Source organism: Triticum urartu, chromosome 5A, assembly GCF_056163025.1.
Source record: "Triticum urartu cultivar PI428250 chromosome 5A, HENAU_Tu73, whole genome shotgun sequence".
In the NCBI taxonomy this organism is placed as follows: Eukaryota; Viridiplantae; Streptophyta; class Magnoliopsida; order Poales; family Poaceae; genus Triticum; species Triticum urartu.
This window is the reverse complement of record NC_141877.1, coordinates 387,703,433-387,727,912: the sequence shown is the minus strand read 5'-3', so window position 1 is coordinate 387,727,912 and position 24,480 is coordinate 387,703,433. Positions and strand designations below refer to the sequence as shown.

The 24,480-nt window shown below is 48.8% G+C and overlaps 1 protein-coding gene across 1 annotated transcript; it reads right to left on the bottom strand.

Annotated features, from left to right (window-relative positions):
- Nucleotides 1–17,029: 17,029 nt before the first annotated feature.
- LOC147971514 (uncharacterized) lies at nt 17,030–17,946 on the bottom strand (the record flags this gene model as incomplete). Its single annotated transcript, XM_087524005.1, has 3 exons — nt 17,030–17,047; nt 17,730–17,795; nt 17,914–17,946. Coding segments are annotated over 3 exons (117 nt in total), but the record flags the coding sequence as incomplete, so codon positions are not given.
- Between the last annotated feature and the right edge of the window lie 6,534 nt (nt 17,947–24,480).

Genomic DNA, 24,480 nt, shown 5'->3' with positions numbered 1-24,480 from the left:
CGCATCCCATTCTAGCCAGACATAGTTCGGCCAAGGTTCTCCTAATAAGGAGAGAGACCTTAACGAATTTAGCACATCGCCAAAGGGTGAGTGCTGAAAGATATCCGCGGAGGTGAACTCCATGATCGGTGCCCAATCGGATTCGATAGGCATGGGCGCAGGCGGTTCGGAGTCCGTGGCCGGAGATGAATCTAGTGGTTCAACGTCACGGCTCTCGTGAGGGGAAAGTTCAGTATCCGTCTCTATCGCCGCTGAGAGTGCAGCCTCCAAGGCGGGGTCTATCCGCCCGTCTTCGGATGGCGTGACTTGCTCCGGATTGAAGGCCAAAGTAGTTGCCGGTGTGATCTCCCGAACACTGTCCGACGATAGAGCTATATCATGCTCATCGTGATCGTGAGGCACACCTGGCATGGGCTCGAATCCGTCGAAGATCAAGTCTTCGTGGATGTCGGCAGTGTAATTCAAGTTTCCAAACCTGACCTGACGGCCAGGGGCGTAGCTCTCGATCTGCTCTAGATGGCCAAGCGAGTTAGCCCGAAGTGTGAAGCCGCCGAACACAAACATCTGTCCGGGGAGGAAGACCTCACCCTGGACCGCATTGTTACCGATGATCGAAGGAGCCATCAAGCCTTATGGTGACGGCATAGTGGAACTCTCAATGAAAGCACCAATGTCGGTGTCAAAACCGGCGGATCTCGGGTAGGGGGTCCCGAACTGTGCGTCTAAGGCGGATGGTAACAGGAGGCAGGGGACACGATGTTTACCCAGGTTCGGGCCCTCTCGATGGAGGTAATACCCTCCTTCCTGCTTGATTGATCTTGATGATATGAGTAATACAAGAGTTGATCTACCACGAGATCGTAGAGGCTAAACCCTAGAAGCTAGCCTATTGTATGGTTGTTGTTGTCCTACGGACTAAACCCTCCGGTTTATATAGACACCGGAGGGGGCTAGCGTTACACAGACTCGGTTACAATGGGAGGAGATCTACATATCCGTATCGCCAAGCTTGCCTTCCACACCAAGGAGAGTCCCATCCGGACACGAGTCGAAGTCTTCAATCTTGTATCTTCATAGTCCAACAGTCCGGCCAAAGGATACAGTCCGGCTGTCCGGATACCCCCTAATCCAGGACTCCCTCACCTGGCATCCTTCAGACATGCCAGGAATCCCACGCAGGCTGTCCGAGCATAGCCTTAACATCCTAAAGGGATTCATGCCGGTCAAGAAAACTCTTCGGCGCTTCTCCGAGCCTAAGCGACAAGCCATGGGAGAGGAGCTAGCCAAGTTACTGGAGGCCAGATTCATTCGAGAAATCAAACATCCAGACTGGCTAGCAAACCTGGTGATGGTACCAAATAAGGACAAATCCTGGCACCTATGCGTCGACTTCAAGGACCTTAACAAGGCTTGCCCAAAGGATCCCTTCCCCCTCCCTCGCATCGACTAAATTATCGATGCTACTGCAGGACACGACTCATTGTGTTTCCTCGACGCATACTCCGGATACCATCAAATTAAGATGGCGGAGTCCGATCAAGCCGCAACAACATTTATCACTCCATACGGCCCCTTCTATTTTAACACCATGCTTTTTGGGCTCAAGAATGCCGGTGGAACCTATCAACGCATGATTCAGACAAGCTTGGAGACACAGATTGGCAAAATAGTGGAGGCGTACGTAGACGATGTGGCCATTAAAACCAGACACGTCGAATCCTTAATAGACGACTTGAGGCTCACGTTCGACAACCTCCGAACATACGACATTAAGCTCAATCTGGGAAAATGCGTCTTCGGCGTACCCGCCGGAAAGCTGTTAGGCTTCATCGTCTCCAATAGAGAAATTGAAGCAAATCCGGCTGAAATCCGAGCTCTGTCACAGTTGGCCATCCAAACAGACCTCAAGAAAATCCAGAAACTAACTGGATGCGTGGCTGCCTTAAGCCGCTTCATCTCCCAATTAGGAGAAAAGGCACTGCCTCTTTATCGCCTTCTTCGATGCACCGAAGACTTCGAGTGGACGGATGCGGCCACAACCAGATTAGAAGAAATAAAAGCCGTTTTGGCCACAAACCCAATCTTGGCCGCACCTAATGTAGGCGAACCAATAATGTTGTTATATATAGCGGCAACACACCAAGTTGTAAGCACAGTGCTCGTCGTCAAACGAGAGATGGAAGGACATAAGTTCTCACTTCAAAAGCCGGTATACTATGTATCCACTGTCCTCAGTCCATGCAAATCACGGTACCCACATTATGAAAAGATAGCATAGGCGGTCTTCATGGCATCCCGGAAACTACTACACTACTTTCAAGAGTGTTCAATTACGGTGGCCTCTGAAGTACCACTCAATGACATAATAAACAACCGCGAGGCCACGGGCCGGATTGCTAAATGGGCTATTGGTCTCCTCCCATTCGACATAATATACAAACCACGGCGAGCCATTAAGTCACAAGTACTGGCTGATTTCGTCATCTAATGGACAGAAGCCGAACTCCCTAAAGAGTACGGCGCGTACTCCAATTGGATTATGCACTTTGACGGCTCTAAAATGCTGGCTGGTCTGGGGGCTGGCGTCATCCTGACATCCCCCACCGGAGATACAGTCCAATACGTACTCCAAATACTATACTTAGACTCCAACAACGTATCAGAATATGAGGCCCTGTTACATGGTCTCCGAATGGCAGTCTCCATGGGCATTCAACGCCTGGAGGTGCGTGGGGACTCGAACCTCGCAATATCTCAAATAAATGGAGACTTCGACGCCAAGGATCCAAAAATGGCTGTCATCGCCCCATGGACAGAACCATTCCTGGCCTACCTAACTAGAAAGGAACTACCTGAGGACCCAAACGAGGCGTGATGCATTATGCGGCAGTCTAAAGCCTACAAGGTCCACGAGGGAGAGCTTTATAAGAAAAGCGCTACCGGAGTCCTTCAAAGGTGCATCTCCGAAGAGGAAGGATGGAAACTTTTGGTAGAAATTCATGCTGGACTTGGCGGCCACCACGCCGCATCTCGGGCCCTTGTAAGCAAGGCCTTCCGTACATGTTTCAACTGGCTGACGGCCCGAGCAGACGCACAGGACCTCGTTCAACGTTGCGTCGGTTGCCATCTTTTTGCAAACCAAAGCCATATGCCGCCTACCACTCTCCAAACAATCCCCATCACTTGGCCTTTGCGGTCTGGGGGCTTGATATGGTCAGACCCCTTAAAGGGGGAAGCCATAAGAAAAATGCCTATTGGTCATGGTGGACAAATTCGCCAAATGGATAGAAGCCAAACCAGTTAAAACGGCCGAATCCGGACCAGTGATAGACTTCATATCCGGGGTTGTACACTGTTGGCGTCCCCCACAGCATCATCACCAATAACGGCTCGAACTTTACAGCCGACGAGGTAAAACTTTGGTACAGCAACATGAGCATCAAGTCGAGCGAGCAAATGGTCAAGTCGAGCGAGCAAATGGTCTATCACCCGCAAACTAACGGTCAAGTCGAGCGAGCAAATGGTCTTATCACCAGTGGCATAAAACCAGATTAGTGCGATCCTTGAAGGAATCCGATACGCACTGGGTAGAGGAGCTCGACTCCGTACTATGGGGCTGTGGACCACGCCGAATCGCACTACCGGATACACACCATTTTTTATGGTGTACGGCACAGAGGCGGTACTGCCCTGCGACGTAATTCATGACTCACCTCGAGTGCGCATGTATGAAGAGAAATAAGCCGAGCCTGATCGGCAGGACAGTTTGGACGCCCTGGAGGAGGAGCGCGACGTGGCAAAAGCCCGTTCCGCATTATATCAGCAACAGGCTCGAAGGTATCAAAGCAGAGAAGTACGGGCCAAAGCTTATAACGTTGGTGAACTCGTTCTATGCCTACCGGAGAAGAAAAAGAACAAGCTCAAGCCCAAATGGGAAGGTCCCTTCATTATTGACCAAGTTCTGACCGGTGGAGCATACCATCTGCGGGATGCATCGGACAATCGACTCGAGCCAAACCCATGGAATGCAGCCAGACTCTGAAGGTTCTACGCCTAGCCGGACTCGGTGTTCGTCTCCTTACCTCTGTCAATTTTTTATATATGCGTTATCTGTCTTTTCTTTCTTTCTTTCTTCCCCTTTTTCTTCAAGGCCTTAAAAGGCTAAAATGTGTCTTGACTACACAATCTTGACGTGCTAGCTGCGCTCATGATACCTGGGGGCTTCTTATACATAAGCTTAATATAGCCATGTTCCGGGCTCTAGGCCCCACACATGTGTTACTTTTCACATGTACCTTTTTCGCCATTATATGCATCGATATGACTTAAGTTTTGGCCAAGCTGGGTTGCCTGGCTCTTGTGTTTATGCCCTACATTCCCGTTAATTCGGCTAGGGCATAAGGGGCGCACCTCTGCGATTGTTACTGCCGGGTCAGCCGGATGTGTACCTCAGACTGGGTGAAACCGAAAGCTAGTGTTCTTAAGGGAATATTCGGTCGGTGAACAAAAGACGATTTCTATTTATTGTACAACATGCCCCTAGAAGTTTATATTCTGCGTCTCTTTTCGCAGTCCGGACATGCACATTAATGCATGCGTACCGAGGGAAAGGAACCCTTAACGAAACTATTCTGCCTGGAAGATGTTTCTTACTACCCATGTAATATAACATAGCTAGTTGGGTACTTGTCTGTTCAAGCACTTATGTCCCCTACGCCTGGTTTCCACGCATATCCCGGTTTTTACATAACTGAGCGGGTATTCGGATACACTCCGGACTGTCGGTTCCGGAGGTTGAAGCGAAAGGGTCCGCCATGACAAATGATTTACTATCCGGCTAGGGACAATATATGTCAGTGGAAGTACACAGTCACTTAGACTGACTAAATTCTTCTTCTATACCATCCAACAGGCTGTCTAGCCTACAGTCCTGTTGAGAATACTTTGTGGCTAATTTTACCTGGTCATAAACCAAACTGACGGGGATCTCTTTCCCGTCAGGCCCCACAGGTCCGACCTTGGCCATGTGGTTTGGGTCAACCTTGGTATATCGCGTCTTCACCATGGCCTAGGCTTCCCTTGCACCTTATCGGCAAGCTGATATCTTCCATAATCAGAAGCGCCGCCGCGCTCCCTTGAGCTTTTCTACAAGCTCTCTCATGCCTCATGGCAGGGAGGCGGATGGCCACAAGGCTTGGGCAATGCCCTGCATCACCTGTAGTACTTGTTCATGCAGTTGTGAGAGCTCTGGCAGAAGATCACCTATAGACCCAGGCATCTCCTCCGCAGGACGACCCGTCAGCATACCTACAGATGTAACTCTGTCAGCCGGTTTCTTCGCTGAACTCTTTAAAAGTTCGTTCAAGCACTTACTGAAAATGCCGCGTCGAAGCCTCTTATTCTCCTTTACGGAGTCAGCAAGCTGGGCCCGAACATCTTTGAGTTCAACGTCTAGCTAGATATTGGCGTCTTGGATCTCGTTTTTCTCCCGCCTAACCCGTGTAAGCACGCGCTCGCCGGCCTTTAGCTGTTGGTTAGCATGTTGCTCATCCCCTCGCACGACCTCCGGATTCACCCCGGAGTCATCCGCAGAATCTATTATTAGATTCGCACGCATGCCGCATACCACCTGGTACATGACATTCTTTACAATAAAAACAAGTGTTACCAGATGGGGCCTTCACGGACTCCTTCACCGTGGCAACTGCAGCCCGAAGTTTGGCTTTGCACTCCTCCAGCTCTTGAGACAACTGGGTATTCTTCTCCGTAAGAACCTATGCAAACAATGATCCTTAAATCAGTCGTGCCAACTGTTTCAAGTCTCAGGGGCTACTGATATACATAATTATTAGATTTTCTTACCCGTATATCTTTTACATACTGGTCCGTGGCTCTGGCAAGACCATTTTGAGCAGCTCGGATGTACGCGTCTCCTGAGTTGAAGGCATCGAACGCCTCTTGGGAGAAACAAGCGTCACGGAGTATGGCCCGGCGACGCCCGTGATTCATGGCGCTCTCCACTTTGGAATTTGTAGCAGATATCCTATCCGCATCCTCTGTAGGAGGAACATCCGGCGTTGGCCCCATGTTAGCGTCCGCCTCTAAGTCCGGCTCTAGAGCCCGACTGGTGGAGGCGTGACCGGCAATCTCTCCGGATATAGTCCGGCGAGCGTTTTTCCTACTAGGAAACATGGGCGTTATTATATTTTCAAAGACGACCACCATGGAGCAGGGTTCTCTTTTGTACCTCTGCAATGGCGTCTCAGTCCTGACCACCTTCCTTTTAAGCCTACCCGGCTTCGGTGCCCATTGTTGGTGAGTCACTGCGGGTTCGGCATGGCGTCCCGAGGGCCTTCCCTGTAAAACATCATATGTGTGCGGTAGGTGAAGTGCAGAAAGAGGGATCCTTCTTGGAAGTTAGGACTCCGCTTTTACTTACATGCGATGCAGGGAGTAGTCCCGGATAATCGGCTATGATGGCCACCATGGCACCGTCGCAGCTTAATTGATAGAACTGCATGTCAATAAGCTCCACAAATGTGTCCGGATCTTCTTCAAGTCCGGGGGCAAGGGCCCGATCAGGGTCCTCCGATTGTGGGGGCGGGCTATGGACCTCCCTTGTAGCTTTTTGCAGCTCCTGCTATGAAATGGCAAGGTAAATACTTATGACAAATAATGCGGGAAGGTTGGGAGGAAAAAGTAGTAGCTCACCCAGCTTGGAGGGTTGTACATGGAGAATCCATCCCGTGGCTTCATGCGGATGAACTCCTCTTCCTCTCCTTTGTACAAATCGGACAGAATTTTTGCTAGAGCAGCGACTAAGTCCGGTCCCTTACGACCGCAGCGGGTGGCATCGTCTTCTCCGTTGAAGTGCCACATGGGTTGGCCCCGAAATTGAAGTGGCTGCACCCCCCGCATTATGCATATTGACATAACCTCGATTACTGTCAATCCTGACTAGGCCAACATCTGTATCCGACCCATCAGGTAAAGGACTTCCGCGTTATCTTCCTCCTGAGGGCTCCGAGGGTGCCAGCTGCAGCGTTTCTTCAAGGGAGCGTTGTCGAACTCAGGAAGGCCCATCCGAATAGGGTCCGGAAGGGGGACGTCCTCCATATAAAACCACTTCGAAGGCCAGTCTTCGGATGTCTTCTTTAGAGTACCGGACAGGTACCCGGTCCCGGCGATGCGCCATATTTCGGCTCCGCCCACTTGATATATTGACCCCTCTTGTGTACAGGGTACGAGGCAAAATATCCTCTTCCATAGCTCGAAATGAGCTTCGCAGCCCAGAAACAGCTCGCAAAGGGCGACATAGCCAGCAATGTGTAATATGGAGGCGGGAGTAAAGTTATGCAGCTCGAGGCCGTAGAACTCCAGGAGCCCGCGGACAAACGAATGAATTGGAAATCCAAGCCCTCTTAATAAGTAAGGGACAAGGCATACCCGCTCCCCCATGGATGGGTTGGGAAATATCTCCGCATGCTCCCAGCCATTGTAGGTGGCAAGCCCGGCTCGAACAGGGACCATATATGCTGGAGGGAGAAATCCCTAGGTCTGTAACTCTACTAATTGGCTGTGAGGGACGGAACACTTCTTCCCATTGCCGAGCTTAGGGCTACGGGAGCGAGAGGAGGAGTTGCGATGGCCGACCATGTTGGAATGGATTTTTCCAGGCGCGCTCCGATGGATACTCGTTGCGGGAGGATGGTGTGATCTAGATCTGAGAATCCCCGTCTCTTTAATAGACGATTTACTCACATGGCTAGGGTGGAAAATGTAAAAATGCCCTGGCTTCTTGCATTCGCTTGACACGTGGAAGATAGCCATTATTAGGCGCGGAAGCCAAGGAGTCACTACAAAAAAAATACACTTCCGTGATGATACGTGTTTGTCACAGTAGATCGCGTTTTTTGTCATGCATGTACATCCATGACAAATTTTTGACAGAATCAAGATAGTCATACCTGTACTGTCGTAGAAGTGTTCCATGACATTACCAAAATTATCATCGCGGAAGTGTCCACTTCCCTGACGATAAATCGCGCGTCACAGAAGTGCTTTCATCAAGGGTGACCGACATGTGGCATCCACCGTAACGGAAGGCCGTTAAGCTATCGGGTCGGGTTTTGGATCCGATAACCCGTTAATAGCCCCGACCAATGGGGATTTTCCACGTGTAAAATCATCATTGGCTGGAGGAAACACGTGTCGGCTCATCATTGGGACAGATGTCATCCACTCATTGGACAGAAGGCACCTATGATACGTCGACACATGGCACGGCCCAACAGAGGCCCATTCCTGTAAAAAGGCCGGCCCGTTTGACTTGGTCAAAAGGTGGCGGGCCGGCCCATGTAAAGCCTGTTAACGGCCTGTTCGCATATAGCCCATTTGCAGCCCGCTAACCCAAGGCCCGTTACGCCCTATCCGAATTAGGCCCAGTAGCGTCATTTGGGCCACCCAATATGATTCCAGCCGGTTTTCACTTCTGGCCCATGTATGGCCCATGATGTCTCTCGGCCCATATGAGGCCCTATGTAACTCTTGGCCTATTAACGGCACGTGGTCAAACTGGCCCGTAATGAACAGTGTATCACTTTACACCCATTAACGGCCCGTGGTGAAACTGGCCCATAATGAACAGTGTATCACTTTATACCCATTAACGGCCTGTTATTCCGTTGGGCCGTTTCCAGCCCATGTTATCTTTCGGCCTTCCCAGAGCCCATTTATTCTTGGTCTCATTTCCAGCATTCATTTACTTATGGCCCGTTACTGTCATTTTCTGCTTCTGGGCCAAATTCAGCTCGTCATTACAGTAGGCCCGTTTGTGGTCCGTTAATACGTTGGGTTGTTTTCATAGCATCATCAAATACGGTCTATTAACGATGGCCCTATGGTCGGCCCATGAACGGACGATTCCAACTCTAGCCCGTTTACGGCCATAATGCGGCCTGTTATTGGCCCATGTTTGGCCAATCGATCATACTGCCTGTATAAGGCCCATTGATGATACGGCCCGTAGAAGGCCCATTGTTTCTACGGCCCGTAGAAGGCCCACTATTTCTACGGCCCGTAGGAGGCCCAGTGTCACTATAGTAAATATTAGCCCATGGTTATTATGGCCTAGATTTAAAAAATAGGTTATTACAGCCACTAGCAAACCGCGGAAAAAGAACTGCAATGACTACAAGCAAACAAATAAACAAGACAACAAGGAAATAAATAAGCTAGCAACTTACACTAGGCTATCACGGCTATCACACATATTACATCCACTGGGCATCAAAGTTCGCCACCAGTGCAAATAAACGCGCTGACAAAAGAATATACAAAACTGAGAGCACTCCAGAAGGCACTAGGCCTGGCCAGGTCGGGCCCCCCCCAAACAGCTGAAGAAGCTGAGTAGACCTCAGTTGTGTCAACGATAGATGCATCAACACTAGATTTAAGGCATGATGGTGCGCACGGTAGTCCTCTGACATCTTCATTGCATCTTTGACTTCAAGTCGGAGCTGAGCTGAAGCAAGCCTTTCCGCTTTAAGTTGAGACTGAAGAAGTCGAACTGATTGAGGCAGCGACTGCACAGAGGTTGTCTCACACCTGCTGGTGAGTAGCTTCAACTCACTGTCTTCATCAAGACAGGACCTTGGGGTCATCTCGTTGTCCTCAAGATGGTTTGGCTCACTATCTTCCCTAAAGTTCTGCCTGGCGTAAGAGATACGAGTCTGAAAGAGAAACAAGGAGACACGTAACAGGTTTCACAATTATATAAGCAAATAAATGGATCTGTTCTGCATAAGAAACATGTTTTTACAACTACAATTTGAAACTGGTAGTTGTTGCAAACATCCAGTCAGACGTAAACAGCAAAGCAAACAGCAGTGGGGGAAATGATGCCTAACCAAATCTATACTAGAACAAAGTTTGAAGGCTTGAGAGGGATGAACTTACACTACATGTTAACACGGGCTGGACAAAGCCCTTCTCCATGTTGATGGAAGGATAATTCAATAAATTCCCCAAAGAAAATTCTTTATAAGCGTTGCCATTATTCTACATTTTGCAAAGAGTAAATATAGATCAAATAATATTGGAAGAAACAGAGGATAATGAAGCTCAGGTGCAAACTGATGATACATAATCAAATAGCAATTAATTAAGTATAGCGTTACAAGGCAAAAGGGAGAGAGGTACTGACAAGAGCAATGCAGAGCCCATTATTGTTTTGAGATCGTATGATCCTTTGAGCAAGGAGATTCATCTGAAATTAGTTTTCATACAAGAGAGAAAGTAAGGCACAAGCAGAAATTTAGGAGTTCAAATTTTGAATTGATATCATAGACAGTACCTGACACTGGGCTCCCAGCAGTTCTAGTAGGGGTTTGGCCACTGGAGTAGGGGTAAAGTGTGGTACAGTTGGGCCTGTGTTTTTTGTGGCTGCTGATCTATCTGATTTAACAGGTATCACTACCTTTTCCAAATACCTAGTTTGTACCACTACTAGGAAAAGGCCTACTAATGGCGCACCAGTTTTGCCTACTAATGGCGCATCACTGGTGCGCCACTAGTATCACGCCACTAGTATTTATTACTAATGGCGCACCACTGGTGCGCCATTAGTATCTGGTATACTAATGGCGCACCACCCAGTGCGCCATTAGTATATAACACCATGCGCCATTAGTATGCCTCCCAGGGGCCATATTTAACCATGTGCTTTGGCACACTAATGGCGCACTGCGAATGGATGCGCCATTAGTATACTTGGCATACTAATGGCGCACTGTTTGGTGATGCGCCATTAGTATACTTTGGCATACTAATGGCGCACTCTGTAGTGATGCGCCATTAGTATGAATATTAGGTTTAATTTTTTTTACTTTTTTGATTTTTGCACAGGTTACAAAATATATTATTTGACAGAATATAGACAGTAGTACACAGCAACAGCAGATTCATTGAATACAATAGAAGATTAGTCTCCGAATACAATTCATCATATTAGTCTCCGAATTTAAAAGACCGAACAAAGATAAAACATTACAAGTCTCGAGACCGCGAGTATCGAGTTTGTCTTAACATTACAAGTCGATATCGATCATCTAAACTACCATCACATAGAAGAGAGCTGCGGTCATCATGATGAGCATCATCGCGATGAAACTGGTCTTCATCCGGTTCCTCCAACGCTCCCTCCTCTCTCCCGCTAGATAGCGGGCGTATCTAGATTCCGCCTCCGCCCTAGTGGTGTACCCTTTGTAACTGTTACCGCTGAAACGGTGAACCTGTCTCCGACACTCCTCCTAGTCGTCGTAGACTCTGGGAACCTTACCCTTGTACACAACATACAACGGCATCTCTATGCACAAGACAAACAACAGACAATACATACATAAGCAATATATAAGTATGCAACAAAAGGATCAGAAGAGAAAAGCAAGACATGACATTAATAGCACGATTCATGGTCCTACTAATAAATAGCATCGATTACATCTAAGTTGAACGACTGTCCAAACCAAAGAGACATACAAGTTCATTAAAGTTTAATTACAACATGAGCCAATCAATGTTTCAGAACTACACATAGCATCACTACTGTCGACTCGACTCATGGGACCGGAACGTGGATGAAGCCGCCGTCTGTCGTGATGGTCATGAAATCGCGGGCGTTGTCAGCCTCCATTTGTAGCGTTCCCTCTATCTCCCTGTTGGACGGTTGATATCTGAGGTAGAACTGCCCCGAGGTATGAAGGACATCTTGATGGATGATGTCCGCAAACTCTGTCTGGATGCGAAAGAATTCTTGTCTGATGTCCGCGTCCTGGATTACCGACACGCTCGCGGCCCAATCTTTGAGATTATTTGGTAGCAGAAGGTGATGATGGTCCCTTAAGATCGCCCGCATGTGATGGAGGGCGTAGTAGGCATCCTTCTGACCGCCAGGCGGCTGCTTGACGCAGCAGAACGTCGTATTGTGGGCGAACACGTGCTTGCCGTACTTACGAACTGCCCTGGTGAAGGTGCCTCCAGATTTGGCGTAGCCGGGGAGAACATCATCAAGAACTTTCTTAATATTTGTGTAGTCTATCTTGGAGTTACGGTTCGGGTCGAAATACGTGGCCATGGAATATTTCAGGCTTAAGAGAATGAGTGTGCAATATGTGTCACTGCACAGAACACGGAATGTTAGAAAAAAAAGAACGATCGAAATCTAAGAAATCATATGTTATGGGGCGGCTAAGGGATGACTTACTCGGGAAAGTAAGCCACAAGGAAGTTATCCTTATCTGGGTTTGCCAGAATGACGTCTTCGACGTGTGAACTTGCGACTTGGCGGTCCCCAGCACTGCTCAAGAGCTTGGCACGCATGTAGAAGGGGTCGACGATCACGATGTCCGGGGTCTTGTCTCTAATGATCCGCATCTCCATACTCAGCGAAAACAGCCAAACGAAGGTGTAGTGCAGCGGATGAAGGTTAAACATAGCAAAGATGTCATCAAACCGCAGGACGATCGTACCCCTGATGTCGCCATCCACAAAGCCCTTGCCCTCTGGCACCTTGGCCACGAAAACCGGGTATGCCACATCATTCTCTCTGAGACGTCGCTTCTCCAAAGAAAGAACACTGTCGTGCAGACTCCGCATAGCACCGGTTGCAGCATTGAGCATATTTGTCGGTAGCATCGCCCTACCCTCCACATGCACCCTCCTCGAGATATCCTTAGGTGAAGGTGGCCCGTCCTGGGCACAGATCGTACTCGGTACCGGCTGGCTCGCACCGGCGCCCTTTTTAGTCTGCCGTTTCCGGCCCTTCTTCTTGATCTGCTGTAATGGGACCGAGTTCTGCTCACAGACCGCCTTCTTGAGCATGTTGGGGCTGATAATATTTGGCACCTCCGCTATCTGAGGCTCGGTGAAGGCGGCAACTGGAAGCGTCTCCTGAGAACTGAACGCCGGACGACGCCTGTTGCAATTGGGTTTCTCCGCCGTACCAGCTAGATCGCGGTCGTCTTGTTTGGGTTCTTGAGAAGGAGGCCTGCAGAACTAGTCACCATACCCATGTTCGGCAAAGCACTTATCGACCTTGGTAAATGTACCATCGTCGTTGTCGTCGTCGTCCGGATCATGTGCCATATTCATGTCCGGATCCTGTGCCATAGGGATGTCCGGCATGTCCGGTAGCGTTGCGGCGTTCTTGCCATGGCTTGGCGCCGGCACGACTGGCGGTCTTGTCTGTGGGATGGTGTCCCCCGCCCCGAAACGAATCTAGCTCTTCGGCCAAAGCAGGGGCCAGCTTACGCAGGCGCTGAGGGTCATCTCATCTTCTTCGTCGGCCCCAGCGGGTCGAATCGGAGGCAACAGCTCGTCACAGACTGGAAGCACCCGAACCACTTCAACCCTATACATTTTGGGTGGCATCGGATTACCGTGGAACACGGGGTTGCCCGGTTGAACGATTCTGCCCTTGGCGGCATCGACCAACTCGCCGCCCACGAAGTGCAGGAGAGTGCAAGGAACGTCGGCGGCGCCCTGCGAAAACATGTAGGGCGTCAGGGATGCCCAGTCAAAGGCAAGGAGATGAAGTCCTCTGCCGAGAGGCTTAGTTACCATGATGCCGTCGAGCTCGGCTAATGTCGAGGCACCGCCAACGGCGGGTGTGCAACTGACGGAGGGGCCACTTGCTGGGGAGGTGCCGGCCGGCGTACACCCGGGTGCATTAAGCTCCAATGCCAGCGTCAGAGACACCAATATAGCCGACGCCGGAGACACCAATACCGCCACCGCCGGAGATACCAATGGCGCTGCCTGCGCGTTGTGCGAGTTGCTGGCCGTGAAGCTGGGAATCGGGGGCGGCCCCTGTTGGCCACCCGCAATCCACGTCGTTATCCCATGAATCAAGGTAGGCATAATGTCGGTGAGCGTCGATCCCAGTTGTTGTTGCACTTGCTCTTGGACCATCTCCGGAATCCGCGCCACTTGCGCCTTGAGTGCTTCAACCTCGCGCGACTGGCTTTCCGAGCTGGTCTTTTTCTCCTTTCGCCCACCAGCGGTATAGTATGACGACCATTTTGTGGACAAGCCTTTGCCGGCCACACGACCAGCTGACGTTGGCTTACTGAGCTTATCCTTGTTTTTCATTACGTTCAACGCCCTATTCAAAGGGGTGTCGAAAGGGGAGCTCTGAGACGCCCCCGCGCTACTGCTTTCTTTGACCTACGGAAGGAACGTCAACCATTTAGAAATATTGGGGATAAATTAGAATGCAACCATATGGAGCTAATTACGCGGGGGTGTATTCCTTACCAGAACAAGCTCAAGCGCCTTGGTCTTCAGATCTGTGGTAAGCTCCTTTATTACCGGGTCCTCCTTGTACCGGGCCCTGAGAAAGTTCCTGGTCTGCTTGTCACTGTATTTCTTGAAGCGGGGTGGTAGGCCTTGCTCGACACGCTCCGCGTCCTCCTTGTCCCATATAGGCTCCGCCACTATGTAACCGCCGGGACCGAGTTGGTGGACCCCTATGTTCAACTGCCGCATTTCTTTCCCCCACTGACTTGATTAGGAGGTTGCGGGGCTCTTGCACTTGATCTTGAACTCCTTGTAGTCATCTTCGCTAATCAAAGGATATTTTGCCTTGATCTTCTCATAACTATCACCTTTGTCAATCATTGCCTTCACCGTGCTTTTCCAAGTAGACAGGGCCGTGCTCATCATCGTGAGGGCGGCACCGTTCACTTTATTCCCCGAGAGGCGTGTGTTTGCGAACTCAGCGGGGAACTTGTATCGTTCGTGCAGCTTCGTGAAGAGGAGGCTGCGCAAATTCCCTCGGTCCTTATGCCTTAGGTTCTCGGTGTTGATCGAGGCGGTGCTCCGGAGAATGCACCCGAGCTGAACCGAGTACCCCTTGACTACGTGTTTGGGTGCCGTCGGATGCCCGTCAGAGTTCACTTCAGTAAATTCCTCCCTGACGGTGCCGAGCACGGTCGGGCACCGGTCCTTCCGTTGCCTCTTCGGTTGGCTGCCATCTGTGCATGCGCCGCCATCATCAGTGGTGGCATCCGCGGCGCCATCATTAGTGGTGTCATCCCCGACGCCACTAGGGGTTGTGTAGTCAGGATCGGTGCCATCATCAGTGGTGGCATCCGCGGCGCCATCATCAGTGGTGGCATCCGCGGCGCCATCATCAGTGGTGGCATCCGCGACGCCATCATTAGTGGTGTCATCCCCGACGCCACTAGGGGTTGTGTAGTCAGGATCGGTGTCTTCCACGGCATCCTCATAGCGGTGAGGTTCTTCCTCCAACTCCTGGGACAGCTCCCAGAATTGCTTGCCGCCCGAACCGCCGGCCTCATCGTTGTGGGCCATGTTTCGCGCTAAATAGGAAAAAAGTTTGGTCAAAAAGTTGGTTATTGTCAAGGAACAAGATCATGGTCTCATCATTTAGGGTTTGTCGGCACCGAGGCATCCTAAAAGCTAAGCTTTTATCATTTAGGGTTTGTCGATGCCGAGGCACCCTAAAAGCCTAAGCATACATCATTTAGGTTCTCATTGACACCGAGGCACCCTATAGAAGCCAAGTTAAGTTTTCATCATTTAGGGTTTATCGATGCCGAGGCACCCTAGGTTGGGCCTAATCACTTGGCACTAATCACTTGGCTCTATTGCCACCTATGTTGGGTTTATCATCTAGGGTTTATCGATGCTAAGGAGAATTCTAAGTTGGTCCTAATCACCCCGGCCCATGCATTAGTCGCAAGTACCCCATATGTCCTATTTTTAGCAAAGTAATGCTAAAATTCATGGAAAATTTCAGCATGACCTTTGCTGAAAATAGGACATATGGAGTACCCAAATTTGCCGGAACGGAAGTTAATCGACATTCCGGCAAACTCAAGGGCCACTCGGGGTACCTGCAAATTCATCATGACACAATGGTCGGAGACAAAAACCAGCCACAGACCATATGGTCCTCTGCTTTCATATGGAAAAAAAATCAGCTCAACTTATGTGAGCTTCCATTCCAGATATAATAGGCCACCCAACAAAAAATCATCAATAGTACGATCAATTTTGAATCAATAGACATACTTCTCAAAAGAGGCATGATCAAATTCTGGTGCCCTTGACTTACTAGTATTTATCTCTTATGACTGATGAATGTGTATTCAGTCCAGAAGCAAAGACTCTACAGTGAAATGAAAAAAACCTTGGAAATATATTTATGATAACTCTAAATGGATCAGAAGGTGCAGATGCACTTGTAAAAAAAGGTATGCATTTGCAGCAGCTTTGTTCTGATTATGACACCATTCTGTTAAGAAGGCAAAATAACATTATCATCCCAATTCATGGTTGAAGTTGAAGACCCTAAGCTTTAAAATGCCAAGTCTCACTTACGCATGTTAACTTATTTACTAGTTGAGAACTATCACCAGAAAATAGTAAATCCACATTGACCACATAATATTATTTTGCAACCACTCAGTTTGTCCTTGACTGGGACACTTGAAGCACAAAACAACTAATGCAGAGCTAGGTTGTATGTTTGGCTTAAGGGTTTTCCTTTTCAAATTCTGACTCTGTTTCTAAACAAAGTAGGCTTCTATCCTGTCTAGAATGTAATGAAGATGTCCTGGATAAGATGAGTGTTTTTTAACAATTTTCTCATTTTGACAGCATCTGTATCACATTACACTTGATATATTTTCACTCCTGTGTGTTGTAATGAAGATGTCTTGGTGAGACTTGATATATGTCCAAAATTAGAAAAATTACAAGGTACTTTCTCTACCTAATAAACTCCATATGACCACATAAAACCCTATTTAACACACCTGTAAAGAGGAGCAACCCCCCTAAGGAGCTAGAAAGCTATATCGCCCACTGCCTCGTCGAATGTCTATCAAGGGAAGAGATCAAGAGCATATAAAACATTACCCACACAAAAAATGAGAGAATGTAAAAATTTAAAAACGAGAACCATGAGTTATGAGAACTACAAATTAAGCAGTGCAGTGTTCAACTAGGCCTTGGACTCCAACTGTCAGATAACAAGAGAACAATTCACACGACAGCAAGCAGGTGTAACCAGAGGCAGAGGAGCATGAAGAGACAAGTCTCCAGAACTATTCCATAAATCCATGATGCTGCTACATATTATTAATATTGAAACTAACAGAAAATGCTAACAAGTCTTGAGAACTAGCGCATGATGCTACGTAACCCTATCACCCAGAAACAAACCATCAAATCATCATGCAAATGTAGTTACAGGCCAACGGAGAGATAAGCAGTTGGTTCAAAAAAACACCTAGCTAGTGGAACATTAATTGATAGCTAAGGAGTGGTGTTAGATACCGAACCACCGGCATAAGAATCAAGAGCTAGGAAGTCATGATTTCTCAATCGTGGCTCTGAACCCAAGCCCTTGGTAAATCTCTGGCTCAACAAAGAACACAACCAAGGCTAAGCGTGACGCAGGCCAAACCAGAAGAATGAATAATCAAGGCACTCGACCAGCAAATCAACTACACAGAGTGATTCACGGGCGGCACACAGAGCACAGACCAATCCAATCCAATCCTATCAGTCCACCCCTAGGACCAAACACTCCTAACCCTAGCAACCACGGCGCGCACCAACCCACATCTGACGCTACCAAGTCACATCGATCGCACGGCGGTACCAAGGAAGGAAGGGGGGTTGGGGGTGCGTTACCATACCTTGAGGATGCCGAGCTTGATGGAGCCGTAGACGACGCCGATGCCGACCGCGGAGACCCTGGCCACCTGCAAAGCAACATCCATCGCGAGGACGTCGATCGTCGGTCAGTCAATCAGTCAGGCAGATCTGATCCGCGCGGATGCATAGGAATCGGGGGGGGAGGGGTGCGCGTGGGTTGCTTACGAGGGCGAGGGTGCTCTTGCCGGAGTCGTCTCCTCCTCCTCATCCTCATCCTCCTCCTGGTCCTCCTCCTCCGGCTTGGGGCACGGGGGAGCTGCAGTGGTGGGGGGTGCGGGGGCGCGGGGGTAGCGGTGCGGGGGAGCTGCGGTGGTGGGGGGCGCGGGGGCGTGGGGGCGGCGGGGGTGGAGTCCGGCGGGGGTCGGGGCGGCGGCGTCGGGAGGGAGGGAATTAACTAGGGGGGAAGGAGAGGGACGAAGGGGATCTGGCGAGAGGGAGGGAATTAGCTAGGGGGGGAATCTTACTAATGGCGCACTCGCGGTCGGTGCGCCATTAGTAATCTTTTTTTACATAGCAATGGCGCACCAGGCAGAGGTGCGCCATTAGTAATCTTTTTTTATAAATAGCAATGGCACACCAGCCAGAGGTGCGCCATAAGTAATTTATTTTTATTTTTTGTTGCATGTAATAATTTTTTAGAAAATGAATATGAATATGAAAAAGTAATATTTTTTATAAAAACAGTAATAATTGTTGTTTAACAACAATTGTAGTCTACACTTTTTTATTATTATTTTTTAAAAAATGAATAAGAATATGAAACAGGGGGTGCTTGTCGGCGGCGGTGGAGCGGGGGAGGGTGCGGGGGGTGCTCGTCGGCAGTGGTGGAGCGGGGGAGGGTGCGGGGGGTGCTCGTCGGCGGCGGTGGAGCGGGGGAGGGTGCGGTGGGTCGTCGGCGGCGGTGGAGCTAGCGGGGGAGGGTGCGGGTGGGATCGAGATCAAGATGGAGGGGTATAGCGATCGAGATGGAGGGGGATCGAGATCGAGTGTCCTCATGAATATTCAATATTTTATCATATTGAATATGAAAAAAATAACATCAAATTTGAAAAAATATTCATGAATTCAAAAAGTGCCCATGAAATTTAAAAATATTCATGATATCAAAAAGTGCCCATGAAATACAACCGAGAAATGAAGACTACGATTTAAATACAGTCGATCTTAGCTAGCTATCTGTTCATAATCTTCTTGCCCTTCTTTTTCACAAATGGAGTTCTTCTGTGGAACGGACGTCCATTAGGTAGGGTGGTCCTGCTTCTTCTTGTGGTGTATGCTGCTACTACTTCATCGTCGTCGTCATGTTCGATCTTCGGGTCGCCGTACTTGTCGAAGTCTTGCTCATTGGCTACTCCATCCATTCCGATGATCTTCCTTTTGCCTCTCCTCACGACAACACGACTGGGCTTTGACGGGTCGGTAATGAAGAAGCATTGGTCCACTTGGGAAGCCAGTACCCATGGCTCATTTTTCACGGTGACGTTTTGCGCCCGCAGTCTTGGATTTGGCTTCGGGTATAACCATGGTGGTGAAATACCGGTCTTCTTTTAGGACGCTCTTGGCCCATCTGACACGGAACATCGGGACCTTCTCTCCAGCGTAGCTCAGCTCCCAGATCTCCTCGATCCTTCCGTAGTATCTGTCCTTGTCGTTACCGGTGTTCTGATAACCATCGCTCTTCATGTCCTTGTCCTCGGTGTAGAATGTGTAGCCATTGATATCGTACGCATCATAGGTCATCAGGTTGTGCTCGGCGCCCTGTGACAAGGCGAATATGAGTTGTTCTTCCGCAGAAGAATCCTCATGTAAAGGGTATGACAGAAGCTTCTGCTTGAACCAACGCGTGAAACATGAGTTGTGCTCTTTGATTATATCTCCGTCCGTCCTCTGTTGGCCTCGGTCATTGTACGTCTTCTCAATAAAGGTTTTGTGCTCTACCACCCAAGGATCGACCACGTCTATGTGTTGTAGAGCGACTAGGTTTGCTCTTTCAAAGTCGGCGAGTCGACCCTCAAGTCGACATGCATTTCGCGGTGACCCTCGCGGTGACCCCATCCAGCGAGCCTGCCGAGGTGTCTATTGATGGGCAGACCAACGGGGTTCTCGATGCCTAGATAATTCGTGAAGTAGGAGATTCACTCTTCGGTCAGAAAGCCCCTGGCTATACTTCCCTCTGGACGTGACATGTTGCGAACGTATCCTTTGATGACACCATTCATCCTTTCGAACGGCATCATGCTGTGCAGGAACGTCAGCCCGAGTTGGGTGATATCCTCCATGATATGGACCAGCAGATGCACCATAACGTCGAAGAATGCGGGCGGGAAGTACATCTCAAGCTCGCATAGTATCACCACGATCTCTTCCTGTAGCCTTCTAAGTTGCCTCACGCCAACCGACTTCCGAGAGATGACGTCGAAAAAGTTGCATAGGCCAAATAGCGTTTCACGGATGTGCGCGTCCATGATCCCACGGATTGCAACTCAAAGTATCTGCATCATCAGCATGTGACAGTCGTGAGACTTCATCCCGCTGAACTTCTGCTTCGCTGGGTCTAGGTATCTGCTTATCTTCCCGGCGTAACCGTAAGGAAGTTTTACTCCTACGAGGCAGGTGAAAAACTGCTCGATCTCCTCCTGACTTAGAGTGAAGCACGCGGGAGGGTAGTCATTTCCGGTCTTCTTGGCCTTTTTGCCTTTGCGACGACTTTCTGTGTCCTTCTTCGCCTCATCATCATCATCATCATCATCATCATCATCATCATCATCATCATCATTAGCGTGAAGCTCCTGCCTGATGCCCATTGATTTCAAGTCTGCCCTTGCTTTCGGCCCATCTTTGGTCCTCTTTGGCATGTTGAGCAGGGTACCAAGCAGACTCTCGCACACGTTCTTCGTGATATGCATGGCATCAACGCTGGGAGGCACACGGTGGATCTTCCAGTACGGCAAGTCCTAGAAAACAGACCTCGTTCTCCATACCTTCAGCAGCGGCTCTGGCGCCTTTCGCTTCTTTCCCGGCAGTGGGCAATCTTTCCAATTTTTCAACAACTCGTCTATTTCCTCGCCGCTCCTCGTACGCGGGCGTCTTCGGAGTTCGGTTTCACCATCGAACAGATCCTTGCGTTTCCTCCACGGGTCATCATCGCGAAGCCACCTTCGATGTCCCATGAACACGGTTTTCGAAGACCCGGGATCTCTATCTAGCTGGCGATACGTTGTGTCATCCATGCACCTGACGCATCCAGAAAATCCGTGGACCACCTGTCCCGCGAGATATCCGTAACCGAGGTAGTCGTGCACCGTCGTGAGCAGTGCGGCTCTCATAGGGAAATATTCTTTCTCTGCGGCGTCCCACGTGTTGGCTGGCGTTTTCCACAGCGTGTCTAGCTCCTCCTTCAGCAGCCCCAGATACAGATTGATGTCGTTCCCTGGTTGTTTCGGCCCTTCAATTAGCATACTCATGTGAATGCACTTCCTCTTCATGCACAACCAGGGGGGAAGGTTGTACATCCACACAAACACAGGCCAGGTGCTATGTGTGCTTCTCTGGCTGCCAAACGAATTGACTCCATCGGTGCTCGTGCCCAGCATGATGTTCCTTGGATCCTTCCCAAATTCTGGGTGTTCGAAGTTCAACTCTTGCACTGGCTCCCATCCTTAGGGTGACTCGGCATCTTGTCTTTTTTATTTATCTCCGGATCATTTGCGTCATCTTCTCGCTTCTTCTCCTCCCTATCCGTGTGCCAACGCAGGAGCTTTGCTACCTTAGGGTCCATGAAATACCGCTGCAGACGCGGAAAGTACCACACCACTTTTCGAGGAGCTTTCTTCCTCTTCTTGTATCGAGTGACGCCGCACACCGGACATATGGTAGACTCCATGTGCTCGCCCCAATAAATGATGCAATTGTTCATGCACACATGGTATTTCACGTGCGGTAAATCCATAGGACACACGACTTTCTTCGCCTCCTCAAAACTGGTTGGGCACTTTTTCCCCTTGCGAAGACGTTCGTGCCAAAATGACATGTTCTCGTCGAAGCATGCATCGGTCATTTTGTGTTTTACCTTCATCTCCAAAGCCATGAGCGTTACTTTCAGGCGGGTATCCTCGGGTCTGCATCCTTCATACAATGGAGTAACCGCGTCTATCTCCAGTTGATCCAGCTTGGCTTTCTCTCGGCCGACAGCTCTTGCGTTATCCGTCTGCTTGAGAAGCAGCTCTTGAATATGAGGGTCCTGCACCCAGCCCATCGATGGTCCATCATCGTCTGCTCCTCCGGCATCTAGATCTTCATGATCATGCCCTTCGTCTGCTTCGGCATCTTCCTCATCATCATGTCTGGCATCTTCTACATGATGACTGTGTACAGCATCACCGTCGTGATCATGTCCTGGAGATTCTTCGTCTTCTCGCCCGCCCGAGCCGCGGTGGTTGTCTTGCTGCCCTTCCTCATTTCTTGCCCGGCCCCCATGGACGACTTCATAGTCATCTTCATCACCTTGCCACCGATAGCCATCCATGAAACCACGCAAGAGCAGGTGGTCCCGCACCTACCCGGAATCCGGGTCCACAATAAGGCTCTTCATCTTGCATCTTCGACACGGACATCTTATCTCCATCTCGTTCTTTTGAAGCATCTCGGCCTTCGCGGAGCTCAAAAACCTATTCACGATGCCTTCGGTCATCGTGCGGACCATGGTCGCCTGCGGGGTAGAGCAAAACGATATTCTAGAACCAAGAAAAAATTTGGCATGACTTTCCCTAGAAATAGGACCAAAAAGAATGCATAGTGCCAAAATTCTCGCCCAAACGGAAATGAATCAACATTCTGGCAAAATATTGGCAACTATCGCATTTCAAATACCGGTACCTGCAAACACAAACATATATGCAACACCACAAACATATGCAACACCACAAACATACATAGATCTAGCTAGGCCACAAAAAGTGCATGTGCACGTTGTTGGAGCGAGCTAGGGAGAAAAAAGTAGATCTACAACATGAAGATAGCTTTCCCCTTACTTACCTATCAAAAAAAGGTAATTTCAACACTTAATTTTGATGAATCTATGGTGCAAATGAGGTGAGGAGGAGGAGGTAGCCGACAAGCTTAGATAAGGAGGTGGGGGAATGAAGTGGGGAAAGTGAGTGTGTAGGTGTGGCTGTCCAAAAATATCTAGCTGGTCCCAGGTTACTAATGGCGCACCACACAGACATGCGCCATTAGTAACCCAACGTACTAATGGCGCAACACACAGACATGCGCCATTAGTAGTTTTGCAAAAAAGTAAAAAAAATAATTTTTATACTAATGGCGCACCGTGGCACAGCATAGTTTAAACTAGTAATGGCACACTATGCAACGGTGCGCCATTAGTAGTTTTGCAAAAAAGTAAAAAAAATACAGTAGTGGCGCACTCTATGGCCGGTGCACCATTAGTAGTTCTAACTACTAATGGAGCACTCTGCCCGGATGCGCCATTAGTATGTTTGAAAAATGAAAAAAAACATTTTGTTACTAGTGGCGCACCGTGTGCCTAGTGCGCCATTAGTGTCTTCCACACTAATGGCACACCAACAGACGGTGCGCCATTAGTATATAGTAATGGTGCACCACATGTCTGGTGCGCCATTAGTGTCAATTCCATCTATAGCCCTTTTCCTAGTAGTGTACTCCTTGAGGATCCACACTCACCCTCTTCCTTTTGGACATCTATTACGAAAGAACAACATTTGACTGGAAAAACATAGTGTGACGACACATGGAATAGGTACAGAAAATGGATAGGTATGGCATATACTCATATATGATGCTTAAACTAAGCAGATGGTGTAACAAAGTAGAAGTAATGCAAGAGGTCAGATGCAAAATATGTGCGACCAATACAACTTTGCAAAGTTAGAGCAAGCACCTTGATGGGTGAATAAGATAGGCCATCCTCCACCATGCCAAGTTTGTTAGCCAGTGGATTGTTCCGCAATATTCCTCTCATGCGCCCATTCTCATATTCATTTTGATAATGTTCACTATCTGACATGCATGAAAACATAAAAACAAGTGAGATTTTCTTTGTAATGCAGAAGTGATTCTAATCCAATACTGCCTCCCTGTAAACCCCTTTGTGCTATCTCTGCAATTCTTTGAAAAGATGCCATGCATGTTGTAATTTGTTGTGTGCATTAATATAATGTGGCCTACTACTCAAAATATGAGATCTCCAGAAGTGATGACACTTCGCAGATGATAGCTTCAACATGTAGTAAAGAAGAACAAGTCGACCTGACCTGACAGATTCAAAATATACTAAGGGAGAACAACTCGACCTGACCAGTCGACCGCAAGAGAAGAGTATCATCTTAAAGAAGAGAAGAAGAGCAAGCAGATTGAAGATATTACAAGTCTTTCAATACAATGTAGGTTGGCCACCCATGATGAACCAGAGCGCACAGAGAAATACTATTCTTTCCGGTCTCTCCATATGTGGCTCACATGCATTTCGAAACTAAAGTAGGAACATTTAGCTAACCAATTAAACATCTCTCAGTTTTACTAATATCAGCAATAATATCATATATGAATTTGTACAACTAAGCTTGTTTAGCTCGATGGGTGGAGCAGTGCTATTACGACACGAACCATGTAGGCTGATTGTGGTCATCATAAAATGGGGAAAACATAAGCATGATGAGTACAGTGTTGACCGTGGCAGTGGGATGGCAGATC